Source organism: Cyprinus carpio, chromosome B24 (assembly GCF_018340385.1).
Source record: "Cyprinus carpio isolate SPL01 chromosome B24, ASM1834038v1, whole genome shotgun sequence".
NCBI classification, from domain to species: domain Eukaryota; kingdom Metazoa; phylum Chordata; class Actinopteri; order Cypriniformes; family Cyprinidae; genus Cyprinus; species Cyprinus carpio.
The window spans coordinates 18,568,924-18,590,472 of record NC_056620.1 but is presented as its reverse complement, the minus strand read 5'-3'; the positions used below and the strand labels follow the sequence as shown (position 1 = coordinate 18,590,472).

The 21,549-nt window shown below is 34.4% G+C and overlaps 2 protein-coding genes and 1 long non-coding RNA gene across 5 annotated transcripts; 1 reads left to right on the top strand and 2 right to left on the bottom strand.

The window, feature by feature from the left end:
- Nucleotides 1–57: 57 nt before the first annotated feature.
- On the bottom strand, nucleotides 58–12,865 carry cpne3 (copine III). Of its 2 annotated transcripts, XM_042751931.1 has the most exons (17): nucleotides 12,621–12,865; nucleotides 10,462–10,602; nucleotides 10,191–10,370; nucleotides 10,028–10,102; nucleotides 9,343–9,414; nucleotides 9,192–9,272; nucleotides 9,007–9,096; nucleotides 7,389–7,487; nucleotides 7,213–7,299; nucleotides 7,053–7,112; nucleotides 5,868–6,001; nucleotides 5,728–5,782; nucleotides 5,597–5,648; nucleotides 5,378–5,511; nucleotides 5,063–5,299; nucleotides 2,723–2,843; nucleotides 1,152–1,291 (listed from the first exon to the last, which is right to left on the bottom strand). In XM_042751931.1, exons 2-16 carry the CDS (start codon nucleotides 10,591–10,593, stop codon nucleotides 2,733–2,735), a joined length of 1,599 nt encoding a protein of 532 aa, XP_042607865.1. In that variant the 5' UTR covers nucleotides 10,594–10,602; nucleotides 12,621–12,865; the 3' UTR covers nucleotides 1,152–1,291; nucleotides 2,723–2,732. The 2 variants fall into 2 exon arrangements, with proteins under 2 accessions (XP_042607864.1, XP_042607865.1); XM_042751930.1 differs by lacking the exon at nucleotides 2,723–2,843 and having other exon boundaries at nucleotides 58–1,291; nucleotides 12,621–12,864.
- On the top strand, nucleotides 3,625–4,462 carry LOC122142203. The gene is made up of 2 exons (XR_006158433.1): nucleotides 3,625–3,723; nucleotides 4,369–4,462. It is a non-coding gene; the product is annotated as an uncharacterized LOC122142203 (long non-coding RNA).
- A 302-nt stretch (nucleotides 12,866–13,167) lies between the features above and the next one.
- On the bottom strand, nucleotides 13,168–21,503 carry cremb (cAMP responsive element modulator b). Of its 2 annotated transcripts, none has more exons than XM_019067398.2 (6): nucleotides 21,009–21,503; nucleotides 20,508–20,572; nucleotides 19,436–19,601; nucleotides 18,831–18,977; nucleotides 14,882–15,032; nucleotides 13,168–13,985 (listed from the first exon to the last, which is right to left on the bottom strand). In XM_019067398.2, exons 2-6 carry the CDS (start codon nucleotides 20,559–20,561, stop codon nucleotides 13,835–13,837), a joined length of 669 nt encoding a protein of 222 aa, XP_018922943.1. In that variant the 5' UTR covers nucleotides 20,562–20,572; nucleotides 21,009–21,503; the 3' UTR covers nucleotides 13,168–13,834. The 2 variants fall into 2 exon arrangements, with proteins under 2 accessions (XP_018922943.1, XP_018922944.1); XM_019067399.2 differs by having other exon boundaries at nucleotides 13,843–14,364.
- Nucleotides 21,504–21,549: the final 46 nt, after the last annotated feature.

Genomic DNA, 21,549 nt, shown 5'->3' with positions numbered 1-21,549 from the left:
GCCTTTGCATATTGTAAATAGATCAATATTTTTCATAAAATAAACAAAAAAATAATATGTAGTTTCATTGTCATCTTTATTTATTGTATCTTAATAATATTACAAAAAAATCATAAACAATCCACGTTTTGGTGTTTTATTTACTGTATGTGAAACAATGCATGCTACAGGCATATCAGCAGCTGCTGAGCTGACACATTATGATTTATTTTAATGACATTTAAGACGATTTCATATATTCCTCTCAGCACTAATTAAGCACAACATGCTGTTACAGACATTGTGATTAAATGTAAAACAAACTAAACTAAATTTGCACCTTAAACCGTTAATACTGATTCAAGAAGCTGATTACCTTTGTATATTACGATTCTTGTATTTATGCATAGTGCATTCAGGCACATAACAGGATGACTGACCGGTCAGACGTCAGTACCAATGGCTTTCATCTGTACGGATTGAGATCTGAGCACCATTCGTCAGTGTCTTTAGCTTTATGTGCATTCTGCTCAAAATTAAAACATGGCAATGCAAAAAGCTGCCATAAGATATCCATAGAATTAAATCAAACATACATGCACAAATTTCTGTATAGGAACTGCAAATGATCAGGCACATTAATGTGATTACTATGATATTATGCACTAGATAAAGTATATGAAGAAATGGCTTTGTCAGGCAATGGTTAAAAAAAACTCATATACAAATATAAAAATATATGACGTTAAGAATGATAATGACATGAAAAATTATTGAGAAAATGCTGACTGTAAACAATTTTGTACATTAGTGGGAATGACACTGGAGTTTAAAAAATGCCTTCATAGCAACACTAACAAGGTTGACTTTAAACTTAAACTCCCTCCCAATTTTTTTTTGTTTTTTTTTTTTCAAAAACTGATCATTTAAAGTAGGATACTTAAATCCAGACAAGCTCTATAATAGACCATTGCAAGATCATTTGGCAGAAGGAAACGTGAATAAATATGATTTTTAAAAAGTAAACAAATGAATAACTGAATTTTAAACCAACACTAACCACATGTATCTAGTGGTACTGTATATCTCTTTAAGAAGACCTAAAGTTAGATAAGCAGGTTGATTATGTCCAGTTGTGGAGTTGTATGTGGTATGAAGGAAGTTAACAGGTCCTTCAGTTCTTTGTCGGCCCGTTTGGAGGGTCCACTGGAGTGTCTGACTTCGGAGGCGGGAGCTTCATCATTTTAAAGAAGGTGACGACCTGACCAGGAACCTCCGCCAGAACACACTTAGCGAGCTCCTCTTTAGGAGACTACAGAGAGAGAGAAACCGTTAGTCATCGTATTTCTGACTTTGAGCAGCAGAATGTCGGAGATGGCAAGAGGGGTTAACCATCATAGTGTTAGTCACATGATGCTGTGATCATGTCATATCATCTCAGCTATCAATTAGCCAATATTATACTATTCGAATATTATGAATTTTTGGACTTGAACACTTGAACATTGTGACAAATGAGACTTTTAGAAGTTATATTACCAATCATTTAATACAAAAAAATATAAAAATAATAAAAAAAATAATAATAATGATGCAATATAAAAAAAATAAAAATAATCCAATATATAGTAACGAAAAATATGTTACAATACCAATATTATTATTTACATAATAAAATAATTATATAAAAATTATTTTAGACTGTTATGGTTTGGGACAGTAGCAATTTTATTATTTATATAGTATTATATTTATATCATATTTATTAAAATTGTGAATTTATATTTTTAGTATTTCTGTTATGTGCTCTCATCATTTTTATGCCCTGCTGCAAATTTTGACCAGTTGATGAAAAACAATATAATGCAATACAATGTAATATATGCAATATAATGTAATGTTATGTTAGCACAAATTATGCATAATAAGTTTTTAGACAAAGTTATGGTTTGGGACAGTAGCATTTTTATTATTTATATAGCATTATATTTATATCATACTGTATTTATTATATTTATATTTATATATTAATTCATATTTTGAATAAGCTTTTATTTTTAGTTTTAATTTTAGTATTTCTTTATGCACTCTTACCATTTTTAATATTATCTAAAATTACATTTTTATTTTTAATTTCATTTTTAGTAATCTACAATTAATTATATTTACATTGCCAAAACTAAAATCCATGTTTTTTTGTTTGTTTGTTTGTTTTTTTTCATTTAATATTTTTATTTCAGCTTCATTTTTAAATTAACAGTTTTTAATAGTTTTACTTTCAGCTATAGTAAGCAAAAACAACACTGGACACCAATTAAAACACAATAATCCATTAAAACAAAAAAATGATTTAATATTTCATAAAAAAAACATCTACACAACTAACTAAACAGACATGGATTTGTTTTTCCTATTATGAACATTGCCACAGAAACGACTACTTTCGGAGTCCAAGGACTTCAGTTTCATAATTCAGATATGACATGAATGCAGCATAAACTCATCATGCTTTAGGAAAACCTCCTGTTCTGAGTTTCATCATCATTCAACATCTTCCTTTCCCTCAATTTGTGATGCTGTTTTATGGCAAATATGGCATCCATGACTACTAATCCTGCATTAGCAATGGCTACTTTCAATAAAACAGATGAATATGACTGCTGTGACAAGCGGTAATGTGCATTAACTGATTCAGACAGGCGCATGACAAGGGGTCAGGTGCAGATAAAGAAGAGAGCCCTACATGATCATGTCTATGATTGTTTTGGCTCGTGTGGAGGCGACAGGTTTATATATCTGAAGTAGGACGTGACTTGTTGTGGTAATTCTGCCAGTACACATTGGGCAAGCATTTCCCTGGGCGCCTGAAATGAAATGAACACAAAGGCACAGGTGAGATGCTCCAACCCATAACATGTGATAGATATATGGGACTAAAACATTATAAATATAAGTTTGTGTTGTGTTCGGCTCTGCTCAGTGTCTACTGGCATAAACAATTATGAAAGGGGTCGGGAACTTGTCCCATTAAAAAAAAAAAGTTTTTGCATGTTCATTAAGGCTAAACCGAAACCAAAAAAAAAACTATATTACACACCACATAAACGTACGCACTCACACAAACTCACAAAAGCATAACAAACACAACAAACACACCTAATCTATAGAACCTATAGAACAATATAATCAATTCCCAAACAAATGACTCTTATGAGCTGGTAATTTTTAGTGAATCAAAAAAAAAAATACAGTTTGACCAGTGTAAACAAAATTATTCACAAACAAATGACTCTTATAGGCTGTTTTTAAGCAATTCAAAAACATACAATATGACCAGCGTAATCCAAATGATTCCTGAAAAAATTACTCTTATCTGCTGGTTATTTTTAAATGAATCAAAAACTTACAGTGTGACCAGAAAAAAAAAAACAAAAAAAAACAAACTAATTATCATTAAAAACCACATTTTTACCTGTTTAGCGAATCAAAGACTTACAAGATCAGAGTAATCCAAATGACTCCTGAACAAGTGACTCTTATCTGCTGGTTATTTTTAAATGAATCAAAAACCTACAGTGTGACCAGTGTAAACCAAACGATTCACGAACAAATGACTCTTATTAGCTGTTTTTTGTTTTTTTTATTATTAATCAAAAAATTACTCTTATGAGTTGGTTATTTTTAAGTTATTTAAAAACTTAAGGTGTTACAAGTGCAATCCAAATAAATGACTCCCATGAGCAGGTTCTTAGTGATCCAAGTCTGTCCTGTGCACTTCAATAACTGTGTGGTTTGGTTCAGCTACAAAATCAGACATCAGAAGACTACAGAACGGTTCTCGGACTGCTGCTGAAAGGATTATATGGTGCTCCCCTGCCCCCCTTCAAGAACTGTATACATCCAGAGTGAGGAAAAAGGTCTCAAAATCACTCTGGATCCCTCACGACCAAGTTACCCCCATCTTTGAACTCTTGCCTTCTGGCCGGCGCTTCAGAGCCGCAAATACCAGGACAGTCAGGCACAAGAACAGTTTCTTTACCCCCAGGCAATCTACCTCATGAACAGTTTGTTCCCCACTTATACAATAAAAAATGTGAATATCCTTATATTTATTTGTTACCTCCTTCATCCTAGTACATCCCTGCATCTTACTCAATCCATTCCATTATCCTTTATAGCACAATTGTTTATACACTTATTTATCTGCAAAGGGTTTTTTTTTTTTTTTTTTTTTTTTTTTTTTTTTTTTTTGACTGTTGTATTGTTGTCTTTTGTGTACTGGAAGCTTATGTCACTAAAACAAATTCCTTGTATGAGGTGTTACAAGTGCAATCCAAATAAATGACTCCCATGAGCAGGTTCTTAGTGATAAATGACTCCCATGAGCAGGTTCTTAGTGAATCAATCACTTTTCATCCGTGTGATGGAAACGAGTTGTTATTGTTGCTTTTTCACATCTTTTAGTTAAAAGATACAGAATTATTAAAAAATATATAATGAAATAATGAAATTTGTTACCTCATCTTTTGTTTGATTGTGTTATGTAATACACAATTATGTACGTATATATATGCTACCCTTAAAAAAAAATAATAATTTCATTCATTCAGACCGTTATACTTTTTGCAAGAATGGCTGTTATGGGGTGGAAAATTTCTGGTAAACTCCCAGAAACTTTCCAAAATTATATATATGTAATTAACTGTTAAGGAACCATAAGTGTTAAGAAGATTTGAACTATAAACTTAATCAATAATTGCAATCCCCATCCCAATTTTTTTTACCTCCATGAACATGCAAATAAAATGTTTGAAATAAACATATAGCCCTCATATATGTTTATATTAATGAAAATAAACACACAAACAAACATGAATGATACTCCATGATGCTCCAATTAGTTATTTTTTCTTCAAAATGGCTGTAAAAATACTACAGTATGCAGCAAAACAAAATAAACCAAAATAAAATCTTGGAAAGCACCTAGAGCTGCAAAAGATAGGCCCCAAAAAGGAAAAAGCCAAAGCAAGAGCAAGCCCAATTTAGCTATGTACTAAACTCCTCAGACTGGTATTTCACTCACGTTCTGGAACTTTCTGAAGGGCACAAACTGCACAATGTCTCGTACGGCCGGTTCTCCCGTGACAGACCTCAGTCGCCCATCATCTCCGTCCAGAATCTCCATATCTGTGAAGTCGGCTTTGCCTACGCCCACAATGATGATTGACATGGGCAAGCGGGAGGCGGCAACTATGGCTCCACGCGTCTGATCCATGTCCGTGATCACTCCGTCCGTGATGATCAGCAGGACATAGTATTGCTGAAACAGATAATGGGCGGAGTCAGAAAGACATAAAGCGTCAGTGCATAAAATATTTGGGTTTGTGTTGAATCTCACCGACGCTGTGTTCTGCTGTAAAGCCTGCTGTGCGAAACGAGCCATGTGGTTAATAATGGGAGCGAAGTTCGTAGGCCCGTAAAGTTTGACCTGAGGAAGGCACATCCTGTAGGCCTCCACCACACCCTCCACACCTATAAGAAGAGAAATACAACTTCCTGTTTATACACATCATTTCCTGTCAAGTGCAGGGGGTTGAAGGCTGATATTGTAACATACCAGCACAGAATGGATTTGCGGGATTGAAGTTGAGAGGAAATTCATGAGACACCTGGAAAAAAACAATCTTTAGTAAACTGAGGCTTCTGGGAGTTTGTCACAGCAACAACAGCAGATGTAATTTCATTTACCTGCCATGAAGGTGGAATCTGGGCGCCAAATCCAAACGCAGGAAACATTTTGTCACTACAGGATATGAAAGAAAGAATTAGACCTATGGGGTTTTTATTTGAAAGTATGATGAATAAATAAATAGCTGGTGTCCTTGTACCTGTCATAGTCCTGGACCACGAGGCCAACTGACCAGATGGCTGAGAGATATTCATTCACACCTTGAGGACTGATGTAATGTAAAGAATCGGGTGACCTGGGGTCACCATTTGACCCTGTGAAGTCTATGCCCACCTGGAAGAAAGATGTGATGCACATGGGTATGACACAAGTAACCATGCTTCAACATGAAGGAATATAATTCATAGTGACATAATATATGCAGTATAATTCTATTTAAGTATATCTGTCTTTTTATATATCATAACTAAAATAATAAATAAATATTTCATTTACATTAAAATCAAAAAAATTATTTAGTATTATTTTTGTTGTTTTTATAAAAAATGCATTCATATTATTTTTATAATATGTTATAACATACTGTTCCAACATAAATGAATTTAATTCATAGAGACATAATATATACAAATATAATCCAAAATAATATTAAAAAATGTATATATTTAAATATAAAAATGTATTTATTATTGGCTATTATTATTGTTTTTATAATAATACACTGATACAGCTTTTCAAATATATATTATAAAATATTACTACAACATGGAATTTACGTAGACATAATATGCTTTATCTGCAAATATAATTCTACACAAATATGTATGTCTTTTTTATCTATAATAAATTAAACAAATAAATAAAAATAATAAATAAATAAAACAAGGATTACTTATATTTATATACTGTAAAAAAGTAGTTTTTAATTAATAATTTTATTAATTTTAATATATAATATAAAATTTTGAATAGTTTTTTTTTTTACATTTAATTTAAAATATTGCTCCAACATGAAGGGATTTATTTATTTTATAGATACATAATACATGCAATATTTTTATGATAAAAAAATAGAAAAATTAAGTCTAGAGAAAAGCATTTTGAGAAATATTAGACTATATACTTAATTATATTTGACTTGTTACCTGTTAGTGATGTCTTAATTATTTCATGTGTTTAAATAAACCTTTTATGAAACATGTTATGACAGCCACTGTGTAAATGATTATATTTCAACAACAAATAGTAATTGTATCATTACTTACAAGTTAATTAAGTTTGCATAGGCTGAATGTTGGTTATTATAGTTAAAAATAAATAATAATTGAATATAAGTTTGGGCTCTGTTTTTAGTGAAAAAATAAATAAATAGTTAATGACTTACAGTGAAATTTAACTGGCAGCCTCCCATGATGTAGTCCAAAAAGGTGTATTCTCTGGTAATCTGAGACAGCAAACACAATCATGTCTAGAAATGTTTGCATTGGCTTTAATATTGAATGTTGAGAATAAAATCAGACGAGTGTGTTTATGTGACACAGTACCTGACAAACCTTCACGCTCACGACTCCAGAGTTCTTATAATTTTTCTTTTTCTGTTTCTTTTTACTGTTTATGCACTCAAACTCTGCCTGCAGGACAACAATCAGCATCCTTAGTTCAGAAACATTCAGACATTCTTCAGGTAATGAAATCAAAATTGCGTTGAGGATCATCTCACCGGAGCGCTGCGGGATGCCTCTTGCAGACGCTTCATATTGGTCTCAAAAATCCCTATCAAATCATGAGATCCATCGTTGTCATAATCGTAACATTCAACCTAGAGAGGGTTGAAAATACAGCATGAAGTGATCTGAAGTGAATGAGACTAGAAGGCAAAAGAAGTCATGCAAAAAGTCCATCAAATGAAGAACCATAGCACAGGTCTATTGGTCTCTTCATTCAAAAATTAGTAAGACACCAGCACACCAGACAGGATATCTCTAAATCAATGAATAGATGAAAGATGTTGGATGCCCTGCCACTTTCCACTGCCCACATTTCATAAGGTTAGATATGACGAAACCTGTTGTGAAAGAATATTTAAGCAGCCATGTGTTTTCTGAATCCTTCACTGGGAAATGTAGTCATTTGAAAAAAATGCAGTAATTAACATTATTCTGAACTCAGTTATATTTCATTTACACGAACTCTCTTTTGTGCAATGCAAAAGAAATAAAAATATGTAATTTTATATGTAAAAAAACATGTATTTGATTACAATGAATTATATTCAATTTAAAAATAACAATTATTATTTTAATAACATCATTTATATATGAAAAGTTTGGTTCCAAAACGATATAAATCCATTGAGAAAATAGATGAGGAAAACTAGGATGCCAGGTGTATTCAAAGTGCGTGGAATGGTGCGCTGTGATTGGTTGAGCAGATATATTGCATTCGCATTTATCGGGAGAAAACATGACCTAATAACTCGGCGAATATCTCATTTTGCGTAAAATTAAAAATTGAGTTTTCAATACCGACCAGATACAATACTGATTTTGGCGGAAACTAATAAAAAAAAAAAATTGGCGTTTATCGCGTTTTGGAACCAAACTCTTCGTATGTTATATAATGTTTATGTTATACATTCCCATCATGCTTTTACTGCTTATATACATGTTTTTTGTTTTTTTTTGTTTTTTGTTTTCACAATGCTTTATCCAAAATAATGGGGTTTGATAGAAAGTCCCCTAAATTTGTGTTCAACAACATTATTCGACCTCCAGCCTTATTAATTCACCTTTCATTCATTACTTTTATAACGATTTGAAACTATTTGTTTATGGTTTCTTTTAAGTTCTGATTTAACCTTTCAAATGAAATTGTAAGGTTTTAAAATTGACAGATTCAAATGCCACTGTTTCCTGAGAACGACCCTACTACAGTAGCTAAAGACTTCAACACATGAACAGGGTTGAAATGACCTCATTCAGGAAACAACAGTTGGACAGAATAGCTCTATACTGATCTATGAAGGACAAACCAGCATATACACAGACACACACACATACAAACAAAACAAACATCCTTACTGAAAAAAAATACCCGCTCTTTCCGACAACAATCATCCCCCCAATAAGATTCTTCAACAAGAAAAATCACAAAGTCAAGAACACTGATTGTTAGCCACCAAACACCCTCTGACTGACAAAGCAAAGCAAAGCCAGAGTTTTCAAGCTCTCTACAGTCAAGCCAGAGCAATTACAGATTGGCCAGGCTTTTATATGACACTTGTGTTAGAGCTTTTTAATGTTTTAATGTTTTTAACAACCAGTGAACACAGACTCTACCTTGATTGGTTTGTCCATGTCTCCTGCACAGAGAGACCGTAGAGGGATTTTAAAAGGCTTCCAGCAAGGATTCAAGTTATTCTTCACCACCTGGTTTGAAGGATAACCATTAACATTCACAATAAACATTAACAACAACCATTCAAAGAGTTAATGCTCCACATCTAAACAAACACACAATGCACCTCAGTTCTGTGAGCAAGCTGCCAGCCTGTTTCCATCTGCCTGTAAAATTCCAGGTAGGGGTCTGATTTTCCAAAGAAATCCTGCAAGGAAACCCAAATTTAGACACTGAATGCATTTTACAGTTTAAAGTAAAGCAAATTCATGTCTTACCTTTTTGTCCAGTTTTCTGGCCTCCGCCTCAAAATTCACTACTCGGTTGTCCTTGATTTCCTCTGCACTGATCTGAAGTGAATATAAATATACAAATATTTGCTGTTTGTATATTTTATAACCGCTTTATTGAGTAAAGACGTATTAAAATCTTTAAAAGTGACAGTAGGGGTTTTTAAATATTTCTATTTTGAATAAATGTTGTTTTTAATCTAGTCATCAAAGAATCCTGAAAAAACTGCATCACAAAAATAGAAACTAGCACAAAAAAATGTTGAACATTGATAATAATAATTAATGTTTCTTGAGCAGCAAATCAGCATATTAGAATGATTTCTGAAAGATCATGTGACACTAAGGACTGGAGTAAAGATGCTGGAAATTCAGCTTTATATCACAGAATAAATTACATTTTAAAATGCATTTTAAAATAAAGCAGTTATTTTAAATTGTAATAATATTTCACAATATTACTGATTTTACTGTATTTTTGACAAAATAAATGCAGCCTTAGTGAGAAAAAGAGACTTTTTTTTTTTTAATCTGTATTATATGTTTAAACAGTCCACCATCAATTATTTCCACATTAAGCTGATGTTCTCTATGTCACAACAACTTTATGGAAAAATATTATTCTCTAGCAACCAATAGAGAGTAAATATGATGAAATATCATGGACATTCACCGTAATCGTTCCCTTTCCTGCAGGTTTTTTGTTTTTCAGCACCAAAGGTCTCGTCAGCTTGCTACTGGAAACAATCTGTGTAGAAAAAAAAACCACATCAGACAGTGTCAAGGAGGAAAAATGACTTCAAAACATGGATGTTTAGGATCTTTGGTTGTCTTACCTGTCCCAACGAGCACTCGAACTCACCCAGGAAGTCATCATCGCTCAAATCAACGGTTTTATTGTCAATATCGTAAACGCTGAATCGGAGTTTCTGAACTACCTCAAAGTAGTAATCGACAACAAACTTCTTGGCAAATTTGGGGTTTAAGCAGTTCTTAACCCTCTCAGTGCGATCGACCTATGAAACAAAACATTCAGATTCCCAAATATGCCTAGGCAATGGCACAGATGTTTGAACTATTTGCACAACAAACAACAAGTGACCTGACCTCAAACCACTGGTTTCCAGATGTGTTCATGAGCAGGACACACAGCGGGTCGGATTTGGACCCCACATCCATGTCCAGCAGGTTCTCACAGGAGATTGTCAGCTCCACCTTGGTCACACATGACGCTGCCATTGGACTGATCTGTTTACATGGAAATGAATGCATGTGAAAGTGCCATGAGAACTGAAAGCTTTCGAAATAACAGCATTTTCTATGCCACAAACTGGTAGATAGTCATAGGAACAATCCGGTGGTTTCTGTATTTCCCTTTGTGCTTGATACCATTGCATGCTGTAACCACTATTTAAGCAGGCCAAACTGCAATGTAGATATATATATAATTGAATTCATTGTTAGCACCTACACATGTACTGCTTGAAAACACTATGACAGAGTAAGTTTTAGTTTCCCACGCTACTTATCTGTTTAATTAGCCTAACTTGTCAGAACACATTCTGATTGAATCAGACCGGTTCTGTATCTAAAGAATGACAATGTGTTTAGTTTAGAATCAATAATGCATTTATTTAATGTCACTGATGTTGTTTAATTTTAAATAGTTGTTGATGATCTACTAATAATGGTGACTAGCATTCGCTCTGCTGAAATAAATTCATAGCAGACTTTGATTTAGGTCATATGTCATTTGTACTCTGTACAGTCTATACTATATTGATTTGTACTCTATAATGTTGCTTGTTTGTTTTATTCAAAGTCCATTTCATTTAAATTAACAATTGGAAGCAACACTGTTTTGCAAATTTTAAGTCAACTTGCAAATAGTTGCAACATAACTGTTCACACAGATTACTCAAGTCTCTCTAAGGCAAATAATGTGTTTAAATTACGTTGTGTATAAAAGTATATTGAGTAGGAAACATACATGAATAATATATTCAACATATTAAGGTTTACACTGTAAGATTCTGTAAGATTTATTTATTAGCAGTTGTTTTATTTAGACAATACGTAGTCTGTTTTTGTATTTTCTCTACATTAAATATTTTTATACAATACAATTTTAACTATTTTTTTGCTACAACTTTTTAATTATAGTGGTAACACTTATTAGTTGGCATTAGTTAATGCATTAACTAAAATGAGCAATACATTTGATACAGTACTCTCATTATTTAAGTTCATGTTATCTCAGATTCTTTGAATAATTTTAGCAGATACAACTTTTGATTTGAATAGTGTATTAGTTAATGTTGAAATTAACATTAATGGAGTTTAATAAATTCTTCAGAAGTATTTTTCATTGTTAGTAACTCATGTGAACAAATGGAACCTTACCTAACTACCTAAGCTGTTTTCATTATATCATTTTATTTAAATGGCTAACCAGTTATACTTTGTACTATGCATATAATCACCATAAAATAATATTTTAGTCTATAATCTTACTTTAAGATTGAATGATATAGTAGTGTGATTGGTAGGTGGTGTTTTTATACAGAAGGGTGTGTGTGCTTGAGCAGAATGAGCTGGAGGCTACAGTAACTTAATCAGAAACCTTGAGCATGAGAGGTGTGTGAGGAGTCACTGTGCGATTCTCTGTGGGAGGAACAATGGAGGCTCTTGAATGGAAAACCTGACTTTATCAGTGCTGTTATAACATGTCAGATCTCACCACTAATCATAGATTTCTAAGGCATTTTATTGGCGGTAAAGGCGTTTATTTAAGTTATTTACCCATACTGAAAGTAGGGTAGTATCAAATGGTAATAGAACACACGTTTTCCTATAAACTTAGTCAGCATATTTGTGTATGTACATAAACTCCAAGGTACTTACCAGAATGACTGGTACATATCCAAAAGAAACATGGTATTACCCTGGTATTATTTCTAAGCATTAAGCTATGCAGAAACATATTCACTTAAATTGCGCAAAAAAAAAAAAAAAAAATAGGAAAAGGTTCTGCTTCTCTCATCTATCAACATTGTCTTCAATAATAAATCTAGCCTGCATGCTATAAAAACCTTTTCTTTTGCATTTATGAAACATGTGGAACTCATCTTTATTTACCGTGACGTCATCGTCTGCTATGACGTTACGCTCATATAGGTATGGAAATAACTGCATCAGCTACAGCAACACTGTATGTTAAGGGTCTCGATTTTATGCCATTAAAAGTAACGTTATGAATATCTTACCTTGAGTCGTTAGTAGTTGGTGTCTGACCGCGTAACTGTGTTACTACTTTCGGTTTAGTCTGGTTTATTTTTCTCCTTAGTCTCCTCGATGTTGGGAAGCTTGCTGTTAGAAATGTTGTTAGAAATAGCAAGCGAGTCCCTAAAATCTAATGTAAAGCGTTTGTTTTGATCCGTTCTTGAGGGAGTCAGACAACGGCGTCGCCCCTCTAATGGTATACTGCGCATGCGCAGTCGTCGATTAGGAAACTGCTCTGACAGCCGCAGCTAGTGGGAGTGTCTCTACACACAGATACAAAGATTGTTTGTTTTTGGCTGTTAAATTGTATCTGAACAACTCGAAATGATTTGTTAACTTCCATGACTTAAATGAACATATGGTTAATCTAAACTATTTTTAAATGTTTTATGTTTTAATAACCGGACTTACTTTGTGCATCGAGTAATCGTAAGAAATCCAAAAACACTATTTCATGTGCTAAAATGCTAAGTCGTTATTATTCTATTAGTCCAAATGTCTTAAAAGTGAGCATGAAATACACAGAGAACATTTAAAAGTAATTCTGTATTACACAAAAGAAGTTACAGTGATTAATAACTGTACTGTGAAACATTTCCAAACATAGATCTCTCCACACAAAACGCCACCAAATGGAGAGCTAGATAAATTTATTTCAACAAAAGCTAAAGACAAACATGAAACTGTGCTGATAGTCTCAATGGAAACTCTGAAGGACTGTACCACTTGAAAAAAAAAACACCAGGAAGGATTCAAGAATATATTTGTTACAAACAATTTTTCATTTTTGTTATAATATTTGGTGTATTTAGTTACTTTTTTTGAACTGAACTTTTATATTAATATGCTATAAACACAAAAACACTTCATCTATACAACACATATCTGTTTATCTTATATTTATTACAGTAAGTCTATACAGTAGCTATATTCATATCAGTTTTGGAGCTGGTGTGTTTGTGAATGACTCATATAAGCTGTCTTTTGATATTAAATTAAATATTTCTCTTAAAGTAGATACAGTAAATATTTGAAATATATAATCCAATTCTCAATATAAAATCTTCAAAAAAGCCTAATGACAATAGGCAGTGCTGGTCTACTGTTCAATTTTCACAGAAGATATAAAACACACATATGACAACAATATTTTACAGTAAAACAGAATCAAAACAGCTAGCAGCAGTCTTGAGTGCCGCTAAATTGAATTGGACTTTCCAGTGCACATTTGCCTTAGACTGTCCAGCTCTTCTGTCATTTTCTGCTTCTGGTTTTCAATGATGGCAATGCGCATCTCTAAGCTCCGCACATAGTCCTTCTTCCTGCGTCTGTACTCTTTGGCCGCTGTCCTGCAAAAGCACAAGCAACACGGGCAACACACCACATTGACTGGCACTGGAGCACTCGGGCCTCCAGCGTACACACATGCACACATCACCATCTTTCACACACAGGACGACACAACCATGCAGCTGTCACCTTATCCGATTATTATTATGAGCGGAGGCTAGACATTACATGAAAAGCGTGTTTGCTCTGTAAACGGTATAGTCTGTCTTGTTTTGGTTTGCAAAGGACTGTTGTTATTCGGTTTTGTGACAGTATAGGTCTTTAAGAGCCTTGAGTTCTTCTATCAGTGTCTTGTTTTGTTTTTCAAGCACGGCGACTCTGTTCTCGAGACATTTGACATATTCTTTCTTCTTCCGCCGACATTCCCGGGCGGCTTCCCTGGAAGCAACAACAGAGAAGCTCTGTGAGCGTGAATACTGTAAATCTTAAATTGTGTTTATAGGTCCCACTTCATGCAAGTCAGAACTGCAGAGCATCGTCATGGCAAGCTTGTAAAAGCAAGTCCAAACCGGGAAAACTTGAGTTGTGAATGAGTGTTTTTTAGTTGCATGTATAACGCAAATTATTCCAAAGGCTTGGTTTTTCCATTCTAAGCATCGCCATGAAACAAAGAAAGCTTTTAGCACATGCTCCACATACTGAGACATCGTCAAGCACGATGCAATGATAGGCTACAAGCAAAGAATACAAGCCTTCGACCTCATCAGAAGTTGAAACCAGACGAATGGATGCAAAGTACGTAAGAACATGTAAGGCCTCAGGTGCTGAAAGAACTGAAGAAAAGACCAAGCAACACTCCAAGATAGACTGCAATGAGCTGCTATAATGTTTTCATGCTCTTAGGCTACAGAATGCAGTGGTAATTCTGGAATGGGGAAGGGCAGCTGGACATTACCTGTTTTTCATCAGTCGGAGTTCCCTCTTACGTGATGCTTCCTCAGTCAGCTGCTGAGGGCTTGGCAGAGAGCCGGGTGAGCCATCCATTGCCTGGGAATGGCCAGATGCAGGAGAGGAGATCTGATACGCAGACATACCTCCTGTGGTGGCTGCAAAAACACACCAACACATTAGTTAACAGAGGAACAGTTCCCAATATTTTCAAAGACATTATTTTACAGAACATTTAATGCATATTTTGTGTTTCCATCAAAGGTAACAAGGATTTTTCTGCTGGCCCAGCCAGGCCAGTAGTTCAGATTTGTTCATGTTCAGAATATTTTCATTGACCTTACCACAAAAATATTTCAATATTTATAGTTTTCAATAAATTGTACAGGAACTGTTCTTTACAAAATAATAAAACTGTTTAACCAACTAGCACAAAACTTTCTCACAATGATCCCAATTCATCATTTTTGTAAGCCCCACACCTGCAATATTTAATCAGTGAAAGGAAGTGTGATATTGTAGTTATTCTTAAGGCTGTTTTGGGAGTTATAGCCAAATAGTGCCAATACATTAAGTAAGTAAGTAAAGAAAGAAAGAAAGAAAGAAAGAGTTAACATTATACTACAACAAGAACAACTAATTATTTTCTGAACATTTACTGAAAGCATTTCTATTTCCCATAACATGCACTAAAAAGTCCCAGATTGTTGAGTGAAAACCCTGGCAGTTTCCAATAAACATGTCATGAGGTAAAGATGAATGGCTTAATGCCTTTGACATCTACAGTAACTACTACTGAAACTAGTATTTATCTTATAATATTTTCTTTTTCTATATTGAAGGACCAGCCTGGAATTTTGAAATTAATTTTCAGGCCCAGGTGTTTTGGACTGAGCCCCAATATGAACATAATATGAAAGTAATTATATATTTATTGTTTTCTGAAACATACTAACACTGCTGGCAAACTAAATTTTTGTAAAATTATACTCTGAAATGAGTTGGCCAGTTTGTTAAAATCCACCACATAACACAATTACACACTTCACAAGCAAAGTAGTGGTGACATTTAGATGTCATTGTGGTTGAGAGTCAGAAAACATAAAATCAGAGAGGTTAATCTAAAATGACATTGATGTTTATCTCAAATTTTTAAATAAGAATTTATCCAAATGCAAATGCATAATTATAATATAAACAGAAATAAAATTAAACAGATTGAAAAAGATTATACTGACACAGAGTTCATTCTGAAGTCTGATGTCACGAGTCCATGAATATCACCATGTTACTAAACAGGCCTAAAGATCAACTGAATCAAATGTCTGCAAGGACCAAAGGCGGTGAATTAATACCCAATGAAGATCAGCAAACACATTGTGTGACCTCTGAGTATGCCACAGTGGTAGATTATACACAGATCTACTCACAGTGTGGTTGTAAACTGGTTTGCTCACCAAAAAGAGCTCCAACATACAGTATTTGTACAGGGTGAAATGCTCTTATGAAAACAAAGTGATTCAATTTCCTATAGTAGCAACAAACTATGTGGTCACAGTAAAAAAAAAAACAACAACAAAAAAAAACCACTGTTACATAGTAACACATTTTTGATCTCTCGTCACTGAAACAAGTAAAATCATCTCAAAAAGCTCATGAACAATGGAGAAAAACATGCACAGCAACATTTCTTTACATGTGTCTGACTCTATTTGTCTCCGTGGAGACTGCAGCGTATTATAAGAGATGATTAATCTGGTAGTCTTGCTCTCGCAAAAGGAGCTGCCTATAATCACAGCATGACTCTGAACTGACGTCAATGTACATCTTATTTGCCGTTCAGCATTTACATTTCCCTGCTGGTGTCCAATTCCAGGAAACAACATGACGTCAGCTGCTCTGTGAGTGGGCAGCGCATTCACGCGTTTCAGAGAGAGAGAGAGAGAGAGAGAGCGACAAGAGGTGCTGAAAGAAACGAGTGAGAGCTACAGAGGAACTCAACAGGAAGCAAAAATGTGAACATTTCATTCTTTCAGCCTGTTGCATGCTGCAAAAATGATTCATCGCAAGAATATAACGAGAGAACAGATTTGATACAAATCGTGTATTGTTTTCTCTGTTCAATCTCAGTCTCTACCAAAACTTCAAAGTTTTGTTTGAGCATTTGAAATGTTGTTTGTCCGTTCATGATCTCTGAACACAGTCAGTTGAAATGTAAAATTACCCAATCGGTTTCAAACACAGCCAAACTAAAATAAGACATTTAAAATGCAATATTTAAAGAAAGTTCCCAATGTTAAACATGCTGAAAACCACATAAGAGCCACAGAAAACAGCGGACATACCTGATTCTGTCTCATCTCCAGTCACAGCCATCTATAGTGAGCTGAAAGCTTGTCTTTCGCTCTCTGCCGTCAGCATGCAATGCTGCCTAAACCACAAGCTAAGTGTGCAGTCACTTTCAGGGCCATTGACATCACTATGACATCATTAGCCTCCTGATGTCAGTAAAGCAGTGGCTAGCGGAGCCAGCCCTCCCTCTCCCCACACCCCTCTGCCATCATTCACACATCAGACAGAGAGCCAGACCAAAGCAGGCTAGAGAAGGCAGTTTTTATGCTTAAAAGCTGGCTATGTAAAGGACTGTCCTTAGATTTTCTTTTCAGTTATGAAGATGTATTATGTATAATGTCATGTGATATTGTTTTTGGAGTCTTAAAATTGATAAATAAATGAGCTGCAGGCAGGCTGTGAATTGCATGAAACCTGTCAGGAACATAAACGGATCACTTTTAACTCTTAATTACACTATACCATTCAAAATGTTTTTTTAATACCAATTAATATTTTCATCAAAGAATCCTGCAATAAATCACACTTTCCATAAAAATATTAAGTGGCACAACTGTTTCCAACATTAATAATAAGAAGAAATGTTTTTTGAGCAGCAAATCAGTACATTAGAATGATTGCTGAAGGAACATGTGACACTGAAGACTGAAGTAATGATGCTGAAAAATTAGCTTTGCATCACAGAAATAAATTACCTTTTAGAATATATTCATATAGAAAACAGTTTTTTTATTTAAATTAATAATTTAAATGTAATTATTAATATTAAATTATTACAGTCTTTACTGTATTTTACATTAAATAAATGCAGCCTTGGTGTGCATAAACTTAATTTCTGAAACATTCAACATTTTCCTGACTCTAAATGATTGAACTGAAGTGTGTGTGTGTGTGTATATATATATATATATATATATATATATATAAATGAAGGAACATAAGTTTTTTGTACTATGTAATTATCACGACAACAAACTCAAATGCAAACAAAAATAAAACTAATGTTACCAATACCCAAAATTCGTCCAAAAAACTGAGTGAGTGAAGTGACGTCACATTCAGCCAAGTATGGTGACCCATACTCAGAATTCGTGCTCTGCATTTAACCCATCCGAAGTGCACCACACAGAGCAGTGAACACACAACACACTGTGAACACACACCCGGAGCAGTGGGCAGCCATTTTATGCTGCGGCGCCCGGGGAGCAGTTGGGGGTTCGATGCCTTGCTCAAGGGCACCTAAGTCATGGTATTGAAGGTGGAGAGAGAACTGTACCTACTCCCCCACCCACAATTCTGCCGGCCCCGAGACTCGAACTCACAACCCTTCGATTGGGAGTCCGACTCTCTAACCATTAGGCCACGACTTCCCACATGCAAACTAAAATAAAATAATGCAAACTAAAATAATCCTAATGTTTCTAATGTCTAATTTTGGGCCAAAAAGTTGCCAGGACTTGTTCTTATAATCCCCCATGTGTTTATATTTACATCTACGTGTTTAACGTTTATTTAACATGTGGATTTTAAAATGTACTTTTATATGGTATTATTTCAAATGAGAGTATAATCTAAATGAATGACACAAATGGCAATGTCATTACCTTGGCCCTTATCTTCAGATACAATATAAGTGCCATTGCTGGAGTGGACAGCATACTGCATAATGGGAGACCCAGGCCAGGAAGTGAAGGTATCATATCTCTGCTGGCAGGGGATGAACTGGACACCGCCACCCTGGTTGACAGAGACTAAAGAGCAACAAAACAAAAGTCATATGAGGACAAGCCTGTGCACATCATGCTTTTGATTTGTCAGAGACAATAATGTTTATAAAGTTTGGTTTCACCTACAGTGGCCTCAAAAATTATTTCACTAAAAAGTGGTTTGCTAAGCTTCAAAATACAAAATAGATATATTGTTCAAAATTACACAAAAAGTGTTTGAACACCTTATTGTAAAACGCCAGTGAAACTCAAGGCAAAATTGCTTAAAAAAATCACAGATAACCAGCTGATTAAAGTCAAAAAAGGCTCCGAAAAGTAATGTTAGTTTAGTATAATTTATGTGGGGATGCCATTTGGTTTTATATATTGTTTTAGAATGCAATGGCATTTATATATTTTTAAGAATGACTTGAGCATGCACAAGCATCTAAATTGTTTTTGAGGCCACAGTACATGTGAAATATGTATTTGAAATATCTCACTGAAAGGGCCTGCATTGTTATTGTTGAAAATATTTCTTGCGGATGTCTCAACATCCAACTTCTGTTTTGCATCTTCATTGTTTGGAGAGTCACCAAGACGTGTACTGGTTGAAGAGTCAGGTAGAACCCCTTTTGTGTTCTCCTCTTTGCAAAATACTAATGGTGACTGAGGAAAAAAATCAAAAGACAGGTTTTGATTATAACGAGAATAGCTCACCAAAAAAAAAAAAAAAATGTTTTGCTGAAAATTTATTTACCATCAGATCATCCAAGATTTAGATGAGTTTGAAATTTAGCACCACTTGCTTACCAATGGATCCTCTGCAGTGAATGGGTGCCGTCAAAAAGAAATCCACACAACTCCAGTCCATCAATTAACATCTTTTGAAGAGGAAAGCTGTGCATTTGTAAGAAACAAATCCACTGACTTGAGTTGTGTTGTAGAGGTTTTCTCGACTGTTTGGACTCTCATTCTGACGGCACCCATTCACTGCTGAGGATCCACTGGTGAGCAAGTGATGTCATGCTAAATTTACACCTTGGATGGCCAGGGGGTGCTCCAGTTGTTTTGATAATAGGGTTAGCCTACATTTGCCAGGGGGTGATTACATTTCCTTCAATATAGCCCCTTTCCTTCGATATATCCCTGATTTCTAAACCCATAAATAGGGTTAGCCTACATTTACAAGGAAGACCTTTTGATGATCTTGTGATGAATTCCTACAGTAATCAGTGAGGTTTAGATCACACATACACACACACATGATTTTACAAAGCACACAAGGTCATTCCTACACTTTTGTCTACATGCCACCTACATGTGCAACCAGATTACAAACGTCTGAACCATACAGTCTATGGACTGAACCCACACAGTCTTACTCAGTCACCCTGAGGCACCACATTATTGTACAAATCACTGAAGCTGTTCACTCTGCACTACTATAAAATGATCAACTGAGTTTTAATGGGTACCCCTGTGACCAGAGGCAGTATGTTTCTGACCCATTTCATCTCATAAATATTATCAGTAAAGACAGTGGCATGTAAGCCGGTAGCTAGTAAACTTTACCTGTTCATATTCTGCAGACCGAGTCATTGGTTGACTTGCATCACCTGCATCCATACTGCTTTACACTAAAGAGATAATAAAAAATAACAATAAAACCCCTGTCATACAGTCTTTTTTTAATAATAATAGTATGTATATTGTATCTTATTATGCATATAATGTATTATTATTATTATCTTTTATAAAAACAAGCAATGAGATTTAGCCTAAATTAAGCTGTCCATCAGTTGAGCTACACATAACGTTAGCTAGATAAATGTTTAAATAATCAGAACAATTCGTATATTTTAAGGTGTGAGGAGTATATATTTAAGGTTTAAAGTGGCTAAGTTTCAAAGCAAATTGTGTGTTGGAATATTGTTTTTCAATAATATAATTAGCTCTCTCACAACAACAAACACGAAATGTGATCTAAATGCTTTAAAAGAGCTCAAGGGACAGCAAAGTTAACGTATTCGTTGAATGTGGACACTAATATTGTCGTTTTAACCAATATCCTACCTTATTTTTTTAGGAGAAAGGGGTTTAAAATGTAATTTGACCGAGTAGAGTCGTCGAGTACACGATGAGGCGAGCGGTTAGATTTGTAACGGTCGATTTACTAATGAGCGCGAGCGAGCCCTTAATGCATTTCAATGCAAACTGACTCTCGCGCAGTATGAAAACAATATCACCTGTAGGCCTACAACTGTTATTTTAACTGTTATCTTCATAAACAACATCTATGGTTAGAACGTCAAAGAAATTACTCGGCATTTGGCGACATCCAGTGAATTAAATTGGAATAGAACTTATGTTGCGGTCATTATATAATTAAATCAGAAAGGTATAATCCAGAATGTAATTACATGCATTTAAGCCTATATAACTTTAAAATTAGTAAAAACAAAGACATTGTGGCATGGGTTTTTGTCATTTCTTGCACTTACAGCAATTATCTCAAGATCCATGACCTCTCCATTTATGATTACCAGATTATTTTTTAAATCCATAAAATTTCAGACGAATTTGTTAGTAAACATTGAGGGGAAAAAAGCCATTT